We start from the raw sequence: 20,205 nt of genomic DNA, 5'->3' as shown, positions 1-20,205 counted from the left end.
ACATAATTACAATTACCACTATTCCATTTCTCCTAACCAAGTCTTCGACTTTACAAATTCAGGAAGTTTAGAAGCTATACTATTCTCCCAGAATGTTTTGTCTTCGGACTGAGAAGATAATTGCTTTCAGAATTGAAAATTGTCAACATGGGGTCGGTTTCTGAATGTGAGAGTTGAGAGTTCCTTTTAAATTTGATGATTTTTATTCCATGCAGATGAGGTGTTGTTTCCTTCTCAAATGAGCAATTGCTCCATTGCAACATTTGGGAGAAATTTAATCTCACACTTCCTTCATTGAAGGTGGCAATCCTGCTGAAGCTCGCAGTTTAATCTTTGCAGTATCCTGGATGACTGAGCCAGAGATCATATCCTGCATCTCAACATAGTTTGTCCCTTCTCAGTGGTGGTTCCCATGAGTTGTTTGCACAATATTTTTCATCATGGTAGGAGATTTTTATTCTCAATCTATAAACAACTCTGTTTGAAACATGTAGACTCTTTACTTCAATTTGTTGAATAACTTGGAGAATCTCATTAGGCCCCAGTCATTGCAATATTGATGGAACCGCCATATGCAATTCCTTAGGCCTGCTACTTGAAATTTAAGGATTGCTTCTTGCATGGCTTGACTTCTATCACTATTCAATAAGGAAAAATAAAATGAAATTCTCTCTTGGAACTTATGTATTCTGAGCCAATGTAACACCTGATATCAGACCTAAATCTGCCATACATATTTGTTTACCAAGCTGTATTGCAGTCTATGTTTCTTCTGTTAAAGATGAATCAATGAGCTCAAGTGGGGAACACTGCTTATTGGCTATGTGGTTGCTAAATATTTATTTGCAAACCGTGTCGATCCTTGCAGTCTGAACACTATTTTGATATCGATGGAAAATATTTCTGCCAATCCAATATAGCTGCAGGTTTCACAATGGGATATGAAGTTTTCAATTTTTTCGAAGAGTCTAGGCCATCACTGGCTGAGGCCTGATTCTAAAACTGGCAATCACCAAGCAAACCCTATGTATTCTCTCCAAGAAATAGAGTCATGGAGATGTATAACATGGAAACAAACCCTTCGGTCCAACCCGTCCATGCCGATCAGATATCCCAACCCAATCTAGTCCCACCTGCCAGCACCCGGCCCATATCCCTCCAAACCCTTCCTATTCATATTCCATCCAAATGCCTCTTAAATGTTGCAATTGTACCAGCCTCCACCACTTCCTCTGGCAGCTCATTCCATACCCATACCACCCTCTGTGTGAAAAAGTTGCCCCTTAGGTCTCTTTTATATCTTTCCCCTCCCACCCTAAACCTATGCCCTCTAGTTCTGGACTCCCCGACCCCAGGAAAAAGACTGTGTGTATTTATCCTATCCATGCCCCTCATAATTTTGTAAACCTCTATAAAGGTCACCCCTCAGCCTCCAACGCTCCAGGGAAAACAGCCCCAGCCTGTTCAGCTTCTCCCTATAGCTCAAATCCTCCAACCCTGGCAACATCCTTGTCAGTCTTTTCTGAACCCTTTCAAGTTTCACAAAATCTTTCCGATAGGAAGAAGACTGCCATCTGTCCTCTACCTTTGTGCCAGTTCTGTATCTAAATGGCTAGTTCTCCCTGGATTCCATGAGATCTAACCTTGCTAATCAGTCTCCCATGGGGAACCTTGTCGAATGCCTTACTGAAGTCCATATAGATCACATCTATCACTCTGCCCTCATCAATCCTCTTTGTTACTTCTTCAAAAAACTCAATCAAGTTTGTGAGACATGCTCTTCTACACACAAAGCCATGTTGACTATCCCTAATCAGTCCTTGCCTTTCCAAATACATGTACATCCTGTCCCTCAGGATTCGCTCCAACAACTTGCCCACCACTGACGTCAGACTCACTGGTCTATAGTTCCCTGGCTTGTCCTTACCACCCTTCTTAAACAATGGCACCACGTTTGCCAACATCCAGTCTTCCGGCACCTCACCTGTGACTCGATGATACAAACATGTCAGCAAGAGGCCCAACAATCACTTCCCTAGCTTCCCACAAAATAATGCTGGAATAATCAGTCTCCCATCATATACTGCAGGTCATGCATGACTGTGAACTACTATCAGTGCTCAAGTTTTTTTTTTCATGGCAAACCCACTGAGCCTTTTGCTTGACCAACTTTCAACATCATTTTGACATGATGAGTCCCTCTTCTGTTTCTGTTGTATTTGTTGATTCAATTCTAGCTTGTTGGACACAGTCCCTTGTTAACAGCATAAAATAAATTTTGTATGCCCACATACCTAATGGATTTGGGTTCTGCCATGAGTGAATGGAACCTGGTAAAATCTTCCAGCTGTTGTTGCTTTTATTGGCTGCTCCAGGACTGGTTGTTCCTTACAAAGTGACTTGTTGTTCCATGACTGGCTGCTTCTGGACTTTAATTGTGACTAGTTTCACCATTAGCTCTGCCATTTGAAAAATATTAAGGTCAAGACTTTCATACATATTATTTAAGTAAATAATTACTCAGGAAAAGTTAGACTACTAAATTGACAGTCTAAATCCTTAGTAACTACTCAAATGAACCCTTGCTCATCTCACAAATCCTTCCCCACCACACCTCCCCCAAGCATTACACTTCAGACCACTTACACACCTTTACCCTGATATGTCAACCCCCCTCTCCCTCCAGGATCTAGTGTCCACTTATCCTGCTTTGGATCCAATACATCGCTCCAAACCTGGCCTCCCTTCCCTCACTAACAACTCAGGCCACTTTGCCCTCAGAGGAGCCACCCCCGTTCGACGTTCCTTCTCCTCTTCTGAAGCCTACCCAACCATCCTTCATCTCCACTGGACCCTATCCCGCACTCCTGTCACATCTCCAGACTCAGCATCTTTAACCGTTACTTCGTCCTCCTTCTCTGGACCTGGAAACTACTTTCCATACAATGCTCCCCTTTCCCTGTCTCACACACACTCTACCTCTAGATCCCACTCCTGGATCCAGTCCAACTTTCCTTGTTCCAATGGACCTGAATTCACCCATCCACCCAACCTACCCTAACCACTTTTGCCCTAATAACTCTTCCCCTACTTATCTTGCCACCCTATTCCATGGAACCAATGACCCTGTCCACTTGACAACTACCCACCTGGCATCCTGCTATCTATTCAGAGGGGAACTATTCATCTGGTACCCTAGTAAATTATCCAGTTGGCACGCTACTCACCTGGAAAAGCACAGCAGGTCAGGCAGCATCCGAGGAGCAGGAAAATTGATGTTTCAGGCAAAAGCCCTTCATCAGGAATACAGGCAGGAAGCCTCCAGGGTGGAGAGATATCTCTCCACCCTGGAGGCTTCCTGCCTCTAATCCTGATGAAGGGCTTTTGCCTGAAACGTCGAATTTCCTGCTCCTCGGATGCTGCCTGACCTGCTGTGCTTTCCAGCACCACACTGATCTAAACTCTGGTTTCCTGCATCTGCAGCACTCACTTTTACCCTACTCACCTGGTATTGAACCTCCCCAAACCCCAGCACCTAAAACTGTCACTTTCCTTCATTAAATATTGTGTTTGTCTGAGATTTAGGACTTTAATTTCCAGACTACAGCAGCTGACCACCTTCACCTGATAGCTCTGCATTACAAGAGAACTGTAGAATAGAAGTATGGTTTCATGTTTCCGAAGGAACTTTTACCGAATCTTGTACTCGAAATGTGGAACTTGGGCCAGAGTAGCAATCTTCAGAAAACCTGGTCAAAATGCTACAGACAATGAGAACATATCCTCAGCTGTTCTCTGACTAAGCCCTTATGATATCATAACTTGGGATGCTTAAGCCAGTTGATTCAATCGATTCAATTGGAGCATCATGCTTGTGCAGTCGCTCTTTATAAAAGGAGGAGCTGGGAGCATCCTACGAGCCAGTGTACGCAGGCAGTATTCCGGTTGGTTATGATGGCCTCACATATCATAGCAGACTAAAGGAATTAAAAATAGGAATTTGGAAGATTCTGCAGGGCAATTCCTCTATGCCTGGAACTCTCCACTTTCATAATTGGGAGAATTTAGGCAGTCCTGATAAAATTAAGTGATATAGTTATACTGAGCAAGTTAGATCTTCATCAGGCCCCTGCTCATTGACGACAGCTCCACCTGCAACACCATCATCCCCTCCAAACTGATCTCAAAACTCTGTGTCCTTGGTCTTAGCTCTGCCCACTGCAACTGGATCCTCAGCTTTCTGACCCACAGACAGTAATCAGTAAAGATAAGTAACTGCACCTCCTTCACAATAACATTCAACACTGGAGACCTCCAAGGATATGTCCTCAGATCCCCTACTGTGCTTCATGTACACCCACAACTGTGTTGCCAAATTCTAAATGAATGCCATCTACAAGTTTGCTGACAACACCACCATAGCAGGACAAATATCTAAAATGATGAATCAAAAACACAGAAGTTAGATAGAGGGTTTGGTGACTTGGTGCAATGAGAACAACCTCTCTCTCAATGTTGGCAAAACTAAAGAACTGATCATTGACTTCAGAAAGAAAGGTGGAGAACACTTCCCTAGCTACATCAACAGAACTGAGGTTGAGAGGATCGAGAGTGTCAAGTTCCTCAGAGTGATGATAACCAACCACCTGTCCTGGACTTCAGGCTGAGGAGTGACCTTATAAAGGTTTACAAAATTATGAGGGGCATGGATAGGGTAAGTAGACAAAGTCTTTTCCCTGGGGTCAGGGAGTCCAGAACTAGAGGGCATAGGTTTACAGTGAGAGGGGAAAGATAGAAAAGAGACCTAAGGGGCAAATTTTTCAGGCAGAGGGTGGTACGTTTATGGAACGAGCTGCCGAAGGATGTGGTGGAGAAGCCCTTCCTGAAGAAGGGCTCATGCCTGAAACATCGATTCTCCTGCTCCTTGGATGCTGCCTGACCTGCTGCGCTTTTCCAGCAACACATTTTCAGCTCTGATCTCCAGCATCTGCAGTCCTCACTTTCTCCTCAAAGGATGTGGTGGAGGCTGGTACAATTGCAACATTTAAGAGGCATTTAGATGGGTATATGAATAGGAAGGGTTTGGAGGGATATGGGCCGGGTGCTGGCAGGTGGGACTAGATTGGGTTGGGATATCTGCTCCGCATGGACAGGTTGGACCGAAGGGTCTGTTTCCATGCTGTACATCTCTATGACTCTATAAGGCACAACACCTCTTATTCCTCAGGCAGCTCAGAACATTTGGACCCTCGCCAACTTGTACAGGTGCACCATAGAAAATATGCTGTCTGGGTCATAACGGCCAGGTATGGCAACTGTTCTGCACAGGACCGTAAGAAACTACAGAAATGACGTGCACAGCCCAGACCATCACAGAAGCCCACCTTCCTCCATGGACTCCATTAACATGGCTCGCTTCTGTGGAAAGGCTGCCAACATCACCAAAGAACCATTGCACCTCAGTAATGACCTCCCACAACCTCTTCAGTCAGGCAGAAGATGCACAAGCCTGAACACCAGCAGGATCAGGTACAGCTTCTTCCCAGTCTTTATTAAGACTGATGAATGGATTCTCTAGCCTCAAATAATATTGGTCTTGCTAACTGCCTAGCGCACCCTGTACAATGTAACCTTTCTGTCTCTGTCTTAAGTCTTTTCGATCTGCACATTCTGGCTTACAATGACCGAACGCCCCGCCCCCAGCGCCTGTCAATCACCGATCGAACGCAGCTCTCCGAACGACTGACAATCACCAATCAGTCGCCCCGCCCCAAGCGCCTCACAATCACGTACCTCTGACCCCGCCCACAGCCGCTGACAATCACTGATTGTACGACCCGCCCCGAGGGTTTGGAAATGATTGACATCGTGCCCCGCCCCCAGCGACTGTCAATCGACCTCACGCCTTGGCCCTCCCGGCTCACCCAGCATACATCGCCTTATTGACGGCTGTCCCGTCACCACGGTGAAGCAGAGGCGGGCAAAGAAAATCGCTAGCCAGCCAGCCAGCCAAAGGGTTGACCGGCGGGAGGGGGGGGGGTTCGCGTCTGCGGCCCCTCATTATTGAGAGAAGAGTGGGTGAGTGGCGCGAGGACGACGCTGGCGATTCCGCTGAGATCTGTTGGAATGGGGGTTCGGCGCGAGCTGATTCAGTTGGAACCCAGCGCTTGCGCACTAATTGTTCCGTGGTCGGTATAAAAGGCGGAGCGGGGAGCATCCCTGGAGTCAGTGGGTACAGGTGGGTTAGTTAAGAGTCCCTCGTGGCCACGCTCGCGCTCTGCGTGGCTGTATGTGGGCACGGCTCCCAGTCATGCATGCTCCCTGTAGTTGCTGATGATTCCTGCCTCCTCAGTGTTTGTTCTTAGAAGATTTTGAGCATTCTTTCAAGGCACCATCGAGTGGCCTTTCAGCCTGCAAGTTTTCCGGTTCTTTATCGCTGCTCTTCACTATGTTTTAGTCTGTTGAGGGAGTAGGGTGCATGCTAGTGTTGTAATTAGCTAGCTCTATGCAAGGCTCAAGGGTTTAATTAAGTGTCGTTGCTAATGTTACCTTGCTAGCTTAAAAAAGATTTGGAATACTTACTTTTGAAGATGGTGTCCTAAAGTGAATATTAACAAATATTAATATCAGGTCTGTTTGACAGAAGCTGATACAACTTAAGTTGAATATGAATGTGTTGATGCCCAGATGAGATTATTTTCCATTGTGACCCTTCCATGATTTTTTTTGTACTTTTTTTTTACTTTGAATTATCAAAATCTACAAGTGCATAGGGTTCTTAAAATAATCAGAAGCATATATTTTGTTTTATAGCAGTCATCAGAGCAGATGAGACGTAGTGTTGAAGCAGTAGGGAGGCTGTAGAAGGACTTGAACAGGTTAGGAGAATGGACAAAGTGGTGGATGGAACACAATGTAGAACATTAAGATAATGCACTTTTACTGGCAGAATAATTGTAGACTGTTTTGTAGAGAGGAAAGGCTTTAGAAATCTGAAGCAGAAAGGGATTTGGGAGTCTTAGTTAAGGATATGCTTAAGGTTAACATTCAGCTTCCATTTGGAAGGCAAATTCAATGGCAGTATTTATTCTGAGGATTAGAATACAAGAGCAGGGATGTGGTGCTGAGGTTGTAGTAGACTCAGGCCAGACTGGATTTGGGACACAAAGTATTTTTTTGGGTTCCTTTTATTGAAGGAAAAATGGGCTAGTTTTGGAGGGTAGCCAGAGGAGGTTCATGAGTGATTCTGGGATGAAGGGCTTGCCATATGAGTGGCAGTTGAGGAACCGGAGTCTATATTCAGTGGGGTTTAGGAGGTGGATCTTGTTAAAACTCTGAAAATACAGAGAAGCCTGGATAGTGAATATGAAGAGTATGTATCCACTGGTAGGAGAGGCTAAGACCTTAGAGGCACACTCTCTCAGAATGAAGGAATGACCCTTTAGAATGGAAGTGATTCTGAATTTTATCAGGTGGTGGTGTATTTGTGGAACTCATTGCTGCAAAAGCTGGAGGCCAGGTCATTGAGTGTACTTTAGACAGTGGTTGACAGGTTCTTAATGAAGACATTGTTGCTTACCAAGAGAAAGCAGGAAATATTGGCCATAATCAAATGGTGGAACAGACTCACTAGGTGAAATGGCCTAATTCTGCTCCTGCATCTTTTGATCTTATGGAATTGATAATCGAGCAGCCAGCCAGTGGATAATTCTTAGTAACTGCAGTTAGGGCAGTGAGTTTGTGCTGACTGAAAATGTCCTATCAGTGTTCAGATAAATAAGTAAAAATCTGCTTCATTGTTATTAATTGAAGGATTTGATTTTTGTTGAGCATGTTGGGAGAATCCCCTTTCCTTTGAATTTAGAGATTTGTCTCCATTTTACTTTTAAATGTTTTTGAAGCATAGATGTTTCTTATTTACAATAAATTTGCATCTTCATGTTAATAAATGGGATGAATGTAGTGAAAAGCTTGCTTTAAAACTCTGCACTGAGTTCAAATGTTTACACTTATCTAATGTGCAACCTGTAAGATTAACTTTTCTGGAATTTCAGGGAAATTTTCTATGACATGTCTTCATGTTTGTCTTGGTTGTTTCTGAAAGAGCTATTCAAAAAGTTGTCCTATTCCCCTTTTATAAAAACAGAACGTGCCTTCAAGATTCTCAAACTTAGTTTCTCACGGCAATAGGGTCAATAACTGTTTCTTGTGTTACTCGTACAAATTATCAATCTTTAAACGCGCCTCCTCTAGTGATAATTGTAGCATCCCTAATTTCTTTGCTTGATCAGCAAAAACTCCTTTCAGTTAATCTTTTTAATGGAGGATTTTTTGCCTGTAGCTTCTAGTTCCTTATGCATATTTCAGTGGATGTGACACTTACTGACAATTTTTTATTTTGAATGAGTGATTTTTGTTTTATCACTTTCAGAGTAAGAAGAATGGGCCTCTGACAATGCTAGGACTATCATGGGTAGTATCAGGTTCCACTATTTCTGTTATGGATGCCTTTTTTCTTCATTGCTTTGGACATTTCTCCTGTTCATCTATTTCAATCTAAATTGGGAAAAATATACTTTCAGTAATGTGCCCTTCCAGGGGAATCCAGGAGTAGCACAGAAATTTCAGCCTCCAGTAATACAAAGTCATAAATGGCTTCCTGAATTTCAGCAACATGGTACTCCGTTTATAAAACCCATTAATAAAGAATTGAAAGAAATTGAGCTGTCTCCTGAGTTGGGTGAGTAATCGTTTTCTCTCAAACTGAATTCTTCAAATGTAGTAATTGCAGGTATATTCGCCCCAAAACGAAGCATTCTATAATCTGGGCAGCTCCTTTTTATAGCAGCCAGGACAACACACTTTTATCTAAAATTGAAATATTTAGTCTTTTTTTTGTTCTACCTTCCAAACCAATGATTTACTGCTTTGTCAAATCTGAATTTTGCGTTATTGTTTTGATGGCAAGCTGGTATAGCTTGGTGTCTTTTTGTTTTACATGTTTGGGCACTTTTTATGCAAAATACACATTTATATAATAAAAAAAGCATTTGTATCTTGAATTATTTTCTGTGGAGAATAGAAACCAGTGTGAAGTGGAGGAGAGACCTCTTGAGACAGAAACAAACAACATTCAATAATTTAAAGTGTTGCGTAGTCTCTGACTGATACTTCTGGAATGTGCCAATCCATTTGATATCAGCTTGGGAGTATAGTAACAGTTTTCCTTTACTTTGACCAGGAACACAATGGTCTTACGCAGCAGTAGAATGTACTGAGACAAGATTGTAATGTTTTAAGGTTGAGTATTGTTGGTTTTCATAAAGTGTAACATTAGTGTACTGAGCTTTGTCCAAATGGCTACTTTTTGAAAGAATTTGAAACACTTTTCAAAACAGAATTTTTAAGCTTTTTTTGTGTGCATGACTCTTAGTCAAGTATTTAAACATTTCAGAAATGAAATATCTTTTTCTCGAGGATTTAACTAAAGTGAAATCTCCTTACTTTTCAGGAAGGATTTTCAATGAAGCTGATCAGGAGATTCGGGATATGGGATACCAGAAACATGCTTTTAACGTGCTCATCAGTAATCGTTTAGGTTATCATCGGGATATTCCTGATACCAGAGATCCAAAGCAAGTCCTGCCTTTTCAAAAATAAGAAAGAATCTTCATTGAGTTATACATGGTGCAAGAGCATTTTTTCAAAATATTGACTTGTTTTGAAAAATTGGGTTTTTTTTAAAAATGCAATGACCTGGATATTGGGGGTTGAGGTGGAGGGCAAAGTTATGTTCTTTGTCCTTGGTGGCTAACTTCCTCATTCTAGTGAGGTTAAGACTTAGGTCACCTCGAAGTTGAACTTGTTTCCATTATCTGAAATTCCAGAAATCTTCAGGACAAGTGATTAGTGGGAAGTGGAATTTTTTTTTTTTTGTCATTGCACTTTTTTAATAAAGCTGCTTGTTTTTCTCTCCATTTTAATCTTTACAGATTTGATAATTTCTTCAGCAAAGTTTAAATCAGTATAGTTTATTTTGCTACTTTCATGGATACAGAAATGTCCAGGGACAGCTAATGCATTCTGAGGAATTATATTTACACTAGAAGAAAGTTACTTTCATAAAACACAATCCGTTTTATTCAACTAAACATTGCAATGAATTCTGGGAAAATGTTAGTTTTATTGTAAGCTGTCTTCTGTTATAGATGTAAAGAGAAAAGCTACCCTACTGATTTGCCATCTGCTAGTGTTGTTATATGCTTTTATAATGAAGCAATATCAGCACTGCTTCGGACAGTTCACAGCATCCTGGATCGCACGCCTGCATACTTATTACATGAAATTATCCTGGTGGATGACAGGAGTGATTTCAGTATGTATTCTTTTCTTTTTTTTGGCCTCCAGCTTTTTTCCTTATTCTCTTTATTTTTAAAAGTAAATAATAAATATCTAAAATGTCTATTGTCACATTGATTTCTTCATATACTATTCTGATCTTGTAAAATCTGCTCTTGAATTTGTTTTTTTTGCTTTAAAACCTCTTGGCTGGTAAAAGTAGGACTCTTAAGTTTGCTTTGTCTTCATTTATCCCTCCCCACCCAAATTTATTATGCTTTGTTTTCTATATCCAGTTGAATTAAAAGATGAGCTTGAGAAGTACATTGACAACAATCAAATTAAAAAAGTGAAACTAATAAGGAATGTAATGCGAGAAGGACTAATACGTGGCAGAATGGTTGGATCATCTCATGCAACAGGTATCGTGCTGTGTGAAACATTTTTCTTTGTTAATTCATTAAGTTTGCCTGTGTTGCACTCTATATTCTGGTCAAACTTCAGGCAGATGTGAAACTTTGCAGAACTTTCAAATATCTCTTTATTTGAAGTGGATGTTTGTGGTTTTTGTTTTCCTGCATTTGTTCAGTCTTTTGTTTCAACTTATTTCTTTTTTTTTTGGCCATGTTTTTGTTTAATATGGTACAACCACTAGTCAAAATCAGTTTTTCTACAAGTATATAATCTTGAATTTTGATCTTAAACCACACTAGTTTAATACAGATGGTTGAACAAAGCTTATTTAGACATTTTTCCTTGAAGACTTTTGAATCAGACTATATAAGGAAGAAAAGATCATTCTGCTTGTTTGTTAACCCATTCAACAGTTGATATCTACCCTCTGCCTTTCATCATTAGCTGCCAACTATTTAAATAAGATTGTCAGCCACACACTAAGATTTTTTGTTTTACCTAAAATAGCTATTGAGTTGTTCAGAAACATCTGCTTGCAAATAGCTGCATCTATTCCTTCTGCACATCAGTACCTGTGAAGGCAGATGTAATTTATTGGCAAGCACTGAGTTTACTGCAACTAGGGGATACAACAACATCGCAATCCTGGGAAGTTCATTTTTGTATTCAAATCATCTGGAAGTTTCATATACCTGAATGGACTTCTAGCAGTTCACATTGAAGATTCGCCTGGGAATCTTGAGTTGATTCCCTCAGCACTTGCATCAGCTTTTACATGGATTCACTTTGAAGGGAAAGTGCTAATTTTAAAAATGTCAAGTAACAAATTAAATGTTCCTTTTCAAAAAACTGTCCTTTTTTTTTCAGGGGTGTATTCTCCAGTTTTGTAGTTGGACCTCTGTGCTGATGAAAGAGCAGGTTCCCAGAGAACCTGATCACTACTTTTTCACTCCTTCTTCAGTATGCAATGTAGAAGTAGAGTTTTAGTCCATGGTTGTTTTCCTTATTCATCAGCATACCAACCACTTTCCTCTAGGTTTATTGCTTAGTGTGGAAATAACCTTCTGCACAACAATTCTATTTACCATTGTTAGGAGTCATACAATATCAGGTTATAGTCCAACAAGTTTATTTGAAACCACAAGCTTTTGGAGCCTTCTCCTTCATCAGGTGAAGTAGAGGGTGTGCCTATTTGCCATAGGTCAAACTACTTTTTATTCATTTGTGGTTTAGCTTGAACTATTGTTCTGAATTTGTCTTTGTTCAAATTTCCTTTATTTGACTTTTAGCTTGGATTTTAAAACATGATTTTTCATTTTTTTTTTCCCAGGTGATGTACTAGTGTTCCTCGATAGTCATTGTGAAGTAAACGAAATGTGGCTGCAGCCTCTCCTGACTCTAATTAAGGAAGATCACCACTCTGTAGTCTGCCCACTGATTGATATCATCAATGCTGACACACTAATCTACAGTTCTTCTCCAATCGTGAGAGGAGGGTTTAACTGGGGTCTGCACTTCAAGTGGGATCCTGTGCCTGTCTCACTGCTGAATGGACCAGAAGGAGCAACTGAACCATTCAAGTACTAATCCAGTAATATTTGCTTCATTTTTTTTAAGGGAGGATTGATCTAAAACTGTTGTATAGAAATATACAGATTACCACATGCCAAAAAACTGTAAGATGAACATTTGCTCACTGCCGAGTAGTCCTCCAACTAAAAAATTACTTTCTGTAGGTCTAAACGTTTGGAGGTTATTGCAATTTAGCATGTGGTTAGACTGTATTCTTTGCATTCCTTCATTCAGATCACCTACAATGGCTGGAGGATTGTTTGCCATTAATCGGGATTACTTCAATAAACTGGGACAGTATGACAGTGGCATGGATATATGGGGAGGAGAAAACCTGGAAATCTCCTTTAGGGTAACTTTCCTTGCTGCCTGCTAATTTAAAGAAATGATTTTTTTAATCATGCAACAACTAATTCTCATTTCAAATTGACTTTCCATTCTTGACTTTTATCCTTCGACTTGCACAAAATATTCAAAGTGACTTAGATTGTTTTTGGCTTGGTCAGATCAGTAAACACTCTTATTGATTTATCATTTAACTTGTAGAAATTGTGTTTGACAAATTAGCTATCTGGTTGCAACTGGCTTTAAAAGTATAAACCTCCAAATACCTGGTGTGTTTTGTTTTTGAAAATATCATTTTAAATACTTTTCTATGCTAAACTTTATTCCTTTTGGCTCAGATTTGGATGTGTGGTGGGCAGCTGAAAATAGTCCCATGTTCTCGTGTTGGGCATATATTCCGCAAATGGCGACCATATGGCTCACCAGGAGGAGTGGATACCATGGCATACAATTCTCTGCGTCTTTCTCATGTCTGGATGGATGAATATAAGGTATATATTTTACAAGGGGAATTTCTTGTTATTTCTAACGAAGGGTACAAGAAACATTTAAATTGGACCTGGCAAACATCTATGGCCAGCACCTTTTTTTTTTAGCAGTAACACTTTTTTTTAAAATTGTTTCAAATATGTAAGGAACTTTATCAACCCTGGAAGGTTGAAGGTTTTAAGTGAAAAGGAGAGCTTGAATGTTTTTCCCTCTTTTATTTTTGAAAGAAGGGCTAAAGGGTTCAAGTTTAGTGAGCTGTTCTTATAGTAATTTTAGTAAGGAACTTAAGGTGGTTGAGTTTAAACCCAAGATTAAGTAGTTAATTTAATATTTGGTGTCCAGATAGCTAGCAAGGACTAGATTTATGGTTTTTTTCTAGGATTCTGGACAAGCTAGATGTTACCAAAGAGAATATTTAAGTTGTTGATTGACAGAGGTTCAGATTGGGGAAAACTTCTCTACAATTAAGATATTTAATACTTTTAGGATGAGAATAGGTAGATTAACACAAATTGAGCAGGTCTTCAAGTAATGCTAGGTGTCATCAGCATTCCATCAAGTCTGCACAGACATCACTACCACTAAAAATGCACTAATCCCGACTTCCTGCACTTGACCGTCCTTTGAATGTTACAAGATTGAAATGATCAACCAAATATTTAGGTTGTAAGGTTTCCAGCTTCCACGTAACTTTGCTGGCAGTGCATTACAGATTTCCACCAGCTGAGTGAAAATGTTTTTCCTAATCTTCTCTGAATCTTCTGCACCTTACCCTAAAAGTTTGTCCTTATGGACCCCTCCACCAAATGAATCAGCTGCCTCTGGACCTTGTCCATACCCCTCAATCTTGTTACATCTCAACCATGATCCTTCTGTCTTTGCTCAGAAGAACGGAGTCCAGGCTTAACTAGTCTTTCCTTATGGTTTTGTTTTCCTATCCTGGTGAACTTCCTCAGTACCACTAGTGTTATTATCACCTTTTTCTGTAGTGAGGTGATCAGAATTGCACGCAATAGTAGAGTTGTGACACTGCCAATGTACAACTCATACATTCACCTTTGTTCTTGCTTTCATTAGTTGTGGCACAGTACAAGTTTATTCACCTGCTCTGCTGACTCTGGAATCTAGAATAATTACCCAATATTTCATTGTTCCTCTAAGCTTCGTGTCCTGGCATTTGTTAAATACTCCATCTTGTTTCCTCAAAGTGCATTACCTTGCATTTATCAGGGTTAAACACAATGTCTCACTGGACTGTCCATCTGACCAACTCATCTATATCTTCCTGTAACCTATGACCATCATCTTTGCTATTAACCATGAGAGCAATCTTGGTGTCATCTGCAAACACTTGCCTCCACATTTCCTTCTGTATCATTTATGTATCTAACAAGCAATAAGGGTCACAGTACTGATCCTTGTGGTACATCACTGAACAATGGCCTCCAGTCACTCAGGCAGCTACACCTGTGAATTATTGCATGGTTTTTTTACTGAAGTAGGCGTTAGGGTGTTTACAAACCCTAGTTTTGGATTCCAGAGTTTTTGAAATAAACTCGCAGGGAAAAAAAATCTAATGAGGTTGATGTGAAACATTTTTATAAAATGTGTGGGAATGGCTACTCTGACCACATGAGCACTTGAATCTCAAGGAGGACAGGATATAAACTGATGTAGTAGTTCACAACGTTTCAGATGTCTGTGTCAAATTGTTTCCTACATGAGCTGGGCCCAGTAATTCCCTATTACAAAGTATAAGCAGCAATCCAATTGGAGTCAAGAGGAGGGTCCAAGGCAGACTGTTTCCATCAACTGGAATCCTGCTGTCTTTCTAAAAAGAAAACAGCAACTGACTTGAACTCCCCAAATTTTAGATATTGGCAATTCAGCAAGCTGATTTGTCATGTGACAAACAGGCACATCAGGCCCTGAGGGGTCATCTCAGTTGAAAGGAGTGATGCCAAACTGGCAATCAATTTCCATTGTGGAGAGAGAGTAGGAGCATTTAGTGTTTGTTATAACATGAATTGAGGTTTTTATTTTCTCCCAGAGTTAGCAGGAGGCAGATGGCTTGTCGCTAAGCTGCTTTTCGGCTTTAGCTGTATTACCTATACAATGTAGGGGGTTCAGAAGCATTGAGAAGATCATGTGATCAGCCCAGGCTGTTTTAAATGTCTCAAGATAACTTTTGACCGAATCTGTAGAATTCCTTCCATGCTCACTGGCCATGTAAATTTGTTATAACCTCTGTAGAGGCCAATAACTGCATACTTTAAAAAGAAAATAAACTTGGATTTTTTTTTAAAAGATTGCTACTATAACAAGTCAAAGCACTATTGACTAATCAAATCACTATCTTTCATAGCTAGGTTGCATTCTAAACCAAATTGCAACACAACATTCTTGTTTTTCTTAGCACAACAACAATCACATTACAGATGTACTTTACAAATCTCCAGAGACCAGTCTAAAACGATTCTTGGCTCCTGAGGGCTTATTTCTTTTCTATATCTCAGCTTCCAACTGTCTCCTTAGTTAAGATTTTTTTAACTTGAGATGATTCTTCTAGCACTCTTGGTAATCTTACTCAAAGCATGAGCCCTCTTCTGCATTCTCGTGTGGTGAGCACATTTTGCTGACTATAACTGTCATACTTTGCCCAGATCTTGATAGACAGACTGGCCTAGCCTCTTTGGCATGGTCAAAGGTATTCCCAAACTCCATAACATGAATTTTTTGTGGGCTTTTTATGGTAATAAGGATAAATCAGCATTTGAGATGCCACCTCTCTAGCAAGTAAATGGGAAACTTAGTGTACCTGCTTACAAAATACTATCAAAAGTGTGGTGCTGGCAAAGCACAGCAGGTCAGGCAACATTTGAGCAGAAACATTGACATTTTGGGCATAAGCCCTCAGGCCTTTCTGATAAAGGGCTTATGCCTGAAATGACTTCTCCTGCTCCTCAGATGCTGCCCGATCTGTGGTGTTTTTTTTCCCAGTCAAATGATCGATGCCCCCTTTTAATCGCCTAGGAAAAACCCAGGCTTGTCAGGTGGACTTTAGAAGCTGTGACATGACCCTTTTTTCATTCTTCTAATTTTAAAAATTAGACTGACCCAAAACTTAATCATCTTAGTGCTCATAATTATGATCAGATTTGTATTCTATTTAGTCAGTCTTTTCTGATATATTACACATCAGAAACGACATTGATTATTTCAGTATCAAAGATATGAGCACAATACCTTTTTTGACTTATTTACATTCTTCTAATAACAATTACTATTTCAGTTGCTAAGAAGCCAGATGTAAAATGTGAACTGTATGATGTATGAACTGTTTCAAGTGTCTTTAACAGTAGTTTTGTCTTAAGAGTAGGCATGGTTTTCCTAAATCTTCAGTTTCCTATGATTTTTGTTCTGGTACTTATATATTAATAAAAGACAAATGTCATTTAAGATTCTTTTTTTATTGAATAATTTCAGACCAAATGAGCTGTTTGAAATCCTGACCATAGGAAACCACCCTGAGAGCAAAATCAAAATTTCAGCTAGAATAAGGTTTCCTATTTGATCTACTGGCCAAATTGTGTAATCATAACTTGCTATAACTTATTATTTTTTTTGATTTTAGGTTAGCAATACCTTTAATCTAACATGCATTATCCTTTTTTAAATCTGAAGTTGTGTATTTCACTTTAGAAAGATCAACAAATATTGTTTGAACCAAGCTGATGTTCTACCTGTGCATGGTTGGACAAGATTTTATAATCCTATGGGATGAGAAATTCTACAGAAAGTATCTGCTCCCAAGCTGCTACTAACCAGTAACACTAATGTTTAATAAAATGACCACATGTGACTGAGCAATAATCAATGTGCAAGGTTTCTTTGTTTGTATTTAAATTGTCGGACAGATTACCTCTCCATCTCAACTAGTCAACCGTAACCTGGATGAACAAAATTTGTTGGTTTAAGTCACTAATAAATTAATATCTCAAAGTTTTCATTAGATGTGTTCATGGAATAATATTTGCATGCCAATAGGATGACTAGCAGACTTGAAATTTTCTATTTATGGAATAAGTAGAAGAATTTTATGGCTTAGCATTTTTTTGCACTTAAATTTAAAAAGAGCTGAAAATAGATTTTGATTTAAGGTATTAACATTGTCCACTTGACTGGGTGGATAACAATCATCCTGTAGTCTGAAGCTATAGCTTGTGATATAAGCAAGCATGATCTGACATCCTTACCCAACAACAGGTATTTCTAGCTGGGATTTTTTTTTGGTATAGTGATTTTACAACCTAAACTTTTGGTTTCATGACCATCCAGTTTTGGATGACTTGTCCAAGCAGCTGGTACTGCTGTCACCATAGCTATGTCACTAACTGGGATCAATCTTGGCAGCTTCCTAATAATAAAGACAATAAAATCCATGAATTTATTTCTAACACAATTTTGTTTTAACTTTATTTTGTAGCGATGAACTGAATTGGTTTAAGTGTAAAACCCAAGATATCTGCTTAAACTTATTAATTTTTTTTTTCATGAGACTAATTCCCCCAAGTTCATTTCCTTGGCCTGTGCATGCAATGTCTTAAAATTTTTGCAATGTATTGTCCTTTTTTTTTCCCCCCTGTATGTTACAAGGGTATATTGCACAAAATATAAGCAATTGATCATTAGTCCATCCATCCGTCCAACCTACCTAACTACCGAAATAGTACTAAAGCATGATGGGTGCTGTTGACATATTACATGGAGCTTTTAGAATTGAAGGAAGCCAGAGGCTTTGACCAGTTCTTGACTTACCTTTTAAATTCCGTCTCAGATGGAGGTCATAAATGGAAACCAAATTTGAATATAATGCTTTATTACAAACTTTAATTACAAGTAACATGAATTTCATGTAGCTTTTGTTGGAGAGGTTGTGAAATGAATTGTAAGGACATTCCCTGGATACAAGAATATCTAAGGTATAGTCAGGATAGATCAAGTGAATCTTTACAGTATAAAGGCAGTAGGAGTACGCTTAAGAGGGACATCAGGAGGGCAAAAAGAGGCTCATGACATAGCTTTAGTGAATAGAATTAAGGTGAATCTAATGTATTTGTCCAAATACATTAAGGACAGAAGGGTAACTAGGGTAACTAGAGACTAGGACCCGTGGACATAGCCTTAGAATTAGAGGGGGTCATTTCAGAACGGAAATGCGGAGACATTTCTTCAGCCAGAGAGTGGTGGGCCTGTGGAATTCATTGCCACGGAGTGCAGTGGAAGCCGGGACGCTAAATGTCTTCAAGGCCGAGATTGATAGGTTCTTGTTGTCTAGAGGAATTAAGGGCTACGGGGAGAACGCTGGCAAGTGGAGCTGAAATGCGCATCAGCCATGATTGAATGGCGGAGTGGACTCGATGGGCCGAATGGCCTTACTTCCACTCCTATGTCTTATGGTCTTATGGAGCAAATAGGGGCCCCTCAAAGATCAAGGTGGTCTTTTGTGTGGAGCTGCAAGAGATGGGGGAGATGCGAAATGAGTATTTTGCATCAGTATTTACTGTGGAAAAGCATATGGAAGACATAGACTGCAGGGAAATAGATGGTGACACCTTGCAAAAAGTCCAAATTACAGATGAGGAAGTGCTGGATGTCTTGAAATGCATAAAGATGGATAAATCTCCAGGACCTGATCAGGTGTACCCTAGAACTGTGGAAAGCTAGAGAAGTGATTGCTGGGCCTCTTGCTGAGATATTTGTACCATCAATAGTCACAGGTGAGATGCTGGAAGAGTGGGGGTTGGCTAATGTGGTGCCACTCTTTTAAGAAAGGTGGTAAGGACAAGTCAGGGAATGATAGACCAGTGAGCTTGATGTTGTTGGAGGGAATCCTGAGGGATAGGATGTACACGTATTTGGAAAAACAAGGACTGATTTAGGGATAGTCAACATGGCTTTGTATGTGGGAAATCATGTCTCAAACTTTTTACTACAAAAAAGACCTCAAAGGATTGAGGACAGTGATGTGATCTATGTGGAGTTCAGTAAGGTGTTCGATAGGGTTCCCCATGGGAGACTGATTGATTTAGTAAGGTTAGATCTCATGGAATACAGGGAGAACTAGCCATTTGGATACAGAACTGGCTCAAAGGTAGAAGACAAAGGGTGGTGGAGGGTTGTTTTTCAGACTGGAGGCCTGTGACCAGTGAATCAGTGCTGGGCCCTCTCATTTTTGTCATTGACATAAATGATTTGGATGCAAGCATAAGAGGTACAGTTAGTAAGTTTGCAGATGACACCAAAACTGGAGGTGTAGTGGACAGCGAAGAGGGTTACCTCTGATTACAACCAGATGGCCAATGGGCTGAGAAGTGGCAGATGAAGTTTAATTCCGATAAATGCATTTTGGGAAAGCCAATCTTAACAGGACTTGTACACCTTAATGGTAAGGTCCTAGGGCGTGTTGCTGAACAAAGAGACCTTGGAGTGCAGGTTCATAGCTCCTTGAAAGTGGAGTCGCAGGTAGATAGGATAGTGAAGAAGGTGTTTGGTATGCTTTCCTTTATTGGTCAGAGTATTGAGTACAGGAGTTGGGAGGTCATGTTGCAGTTGTACAGGACATTTAGTTAGGCCACTGTTGGAATATTTTGTGCAATTCTGGTCGTCTTCCTATCGGAAAGATGTTGTGAAAGGGTTCAGAAAAGATTAACAAGGATGTTGCCAAGGTTGGAGGATTTGAGCATAGGGAGAGGCTTAACAGGCTGGGGCTGTTTTCCCTGGAGCGTCAGAGGCAGAGGGGTGACCTTAGAGGTTTACAAAATTGAGGGGCATGGATAGGATAAATAGACAGGTCTTTTTCCTGGGGTTTGGCAGTCCAGAACTAAAGGGTATAAGTTTAGGGTGAGAGGGGAAATATTTAAAAGGGACCTATGGGGCAATGTTTTCATGCAGTGGGTGGTGCATGTATAGAATGAACTGCCAGAGGAAGTGGTGGAGGCTGGTACAATTGCAACATTTGAGGCATTTGGGTGGGTATATGAATAG

At 40.2% G+C, this 20,205-nt stretch overlaps 1 protein-coding gene across 7 annotated transcripts in view; it reads left to right on the top strand.

Annotated features, from left to right (window-relative positions):
* Nucleotides 1-5,885: 5,885 nt before the first annotated feature.
* The window catches only part of LOC140476499 (polypeptide N-acetylgalactosaminyltransferase 11-like), a 48,233-nt gene continuing 33,913 nt past the window's right edge, over nt 5,886-20,205 (top strand). For 3 of the 7 annotated variants that reach the window (XM_072569217.1, XM_072569216.1, XM_072569212.1), the window contains exons 1-8: nt 5,886-6,078; nt 8,432-8,740; nt 9,512-9,635; nt 10,209-10,375; nt 10,635-10,760; nt 12,083-12,332; nt 12,559-12,676; nt 13,008-13,160. In XM_072569217.1, coding sequence (XP_072425318.1) covers nt 8,470-8,740; nt 9,512-9,635; nt 10,209-10,375; nt 10,635-10,760; nt 12,083-12,332; nt 12,559-12,676; nt 13,008-13,160 — 1,209 coding nt within the window. In that variant the 5' untranslated portion in view covers nt 5,886-6,078; nt 8,432-8,469. Of the gene's footprint in view, nt 6,239-6,282; nt 6,631-8,431; nt 8,741-9,511; nt 9,636-10,208; nt 10,376-10,634; nt 10,761-12,082; nt 12,333-12,558; nt 12,677-13,007; nt 13,161-20,205 lie in introns of those variants that run through there. The other 4 variants (XM_072569213.1, XM_072569215.1, XM_072569219.1 and 1 more) reach the window with 4 other exon arrangements.

The sequence above is a fragment of the Chiloscyllium punctatum genome, chromosome 4 (assembly GCF_047496795.1).
Source record: "Chiloscyllium punctatum isolate Juve2018m chromosome 4, sChiPun1.3, whole genome shotgun sequence".
In the NCBI taxonomy this organism is placed as follows: Eukaryota; Metazoa; Chordata; class Chondrichthyes; order Orectolobiformes; family Hemiscylliidae; genus Chiloscyllium; species Chiloscyllium punctatum.
Note: the sequence above shows the minus strand (reverse complement) of the source record. Positions and strands in the feature narration are given on the sequence as shown.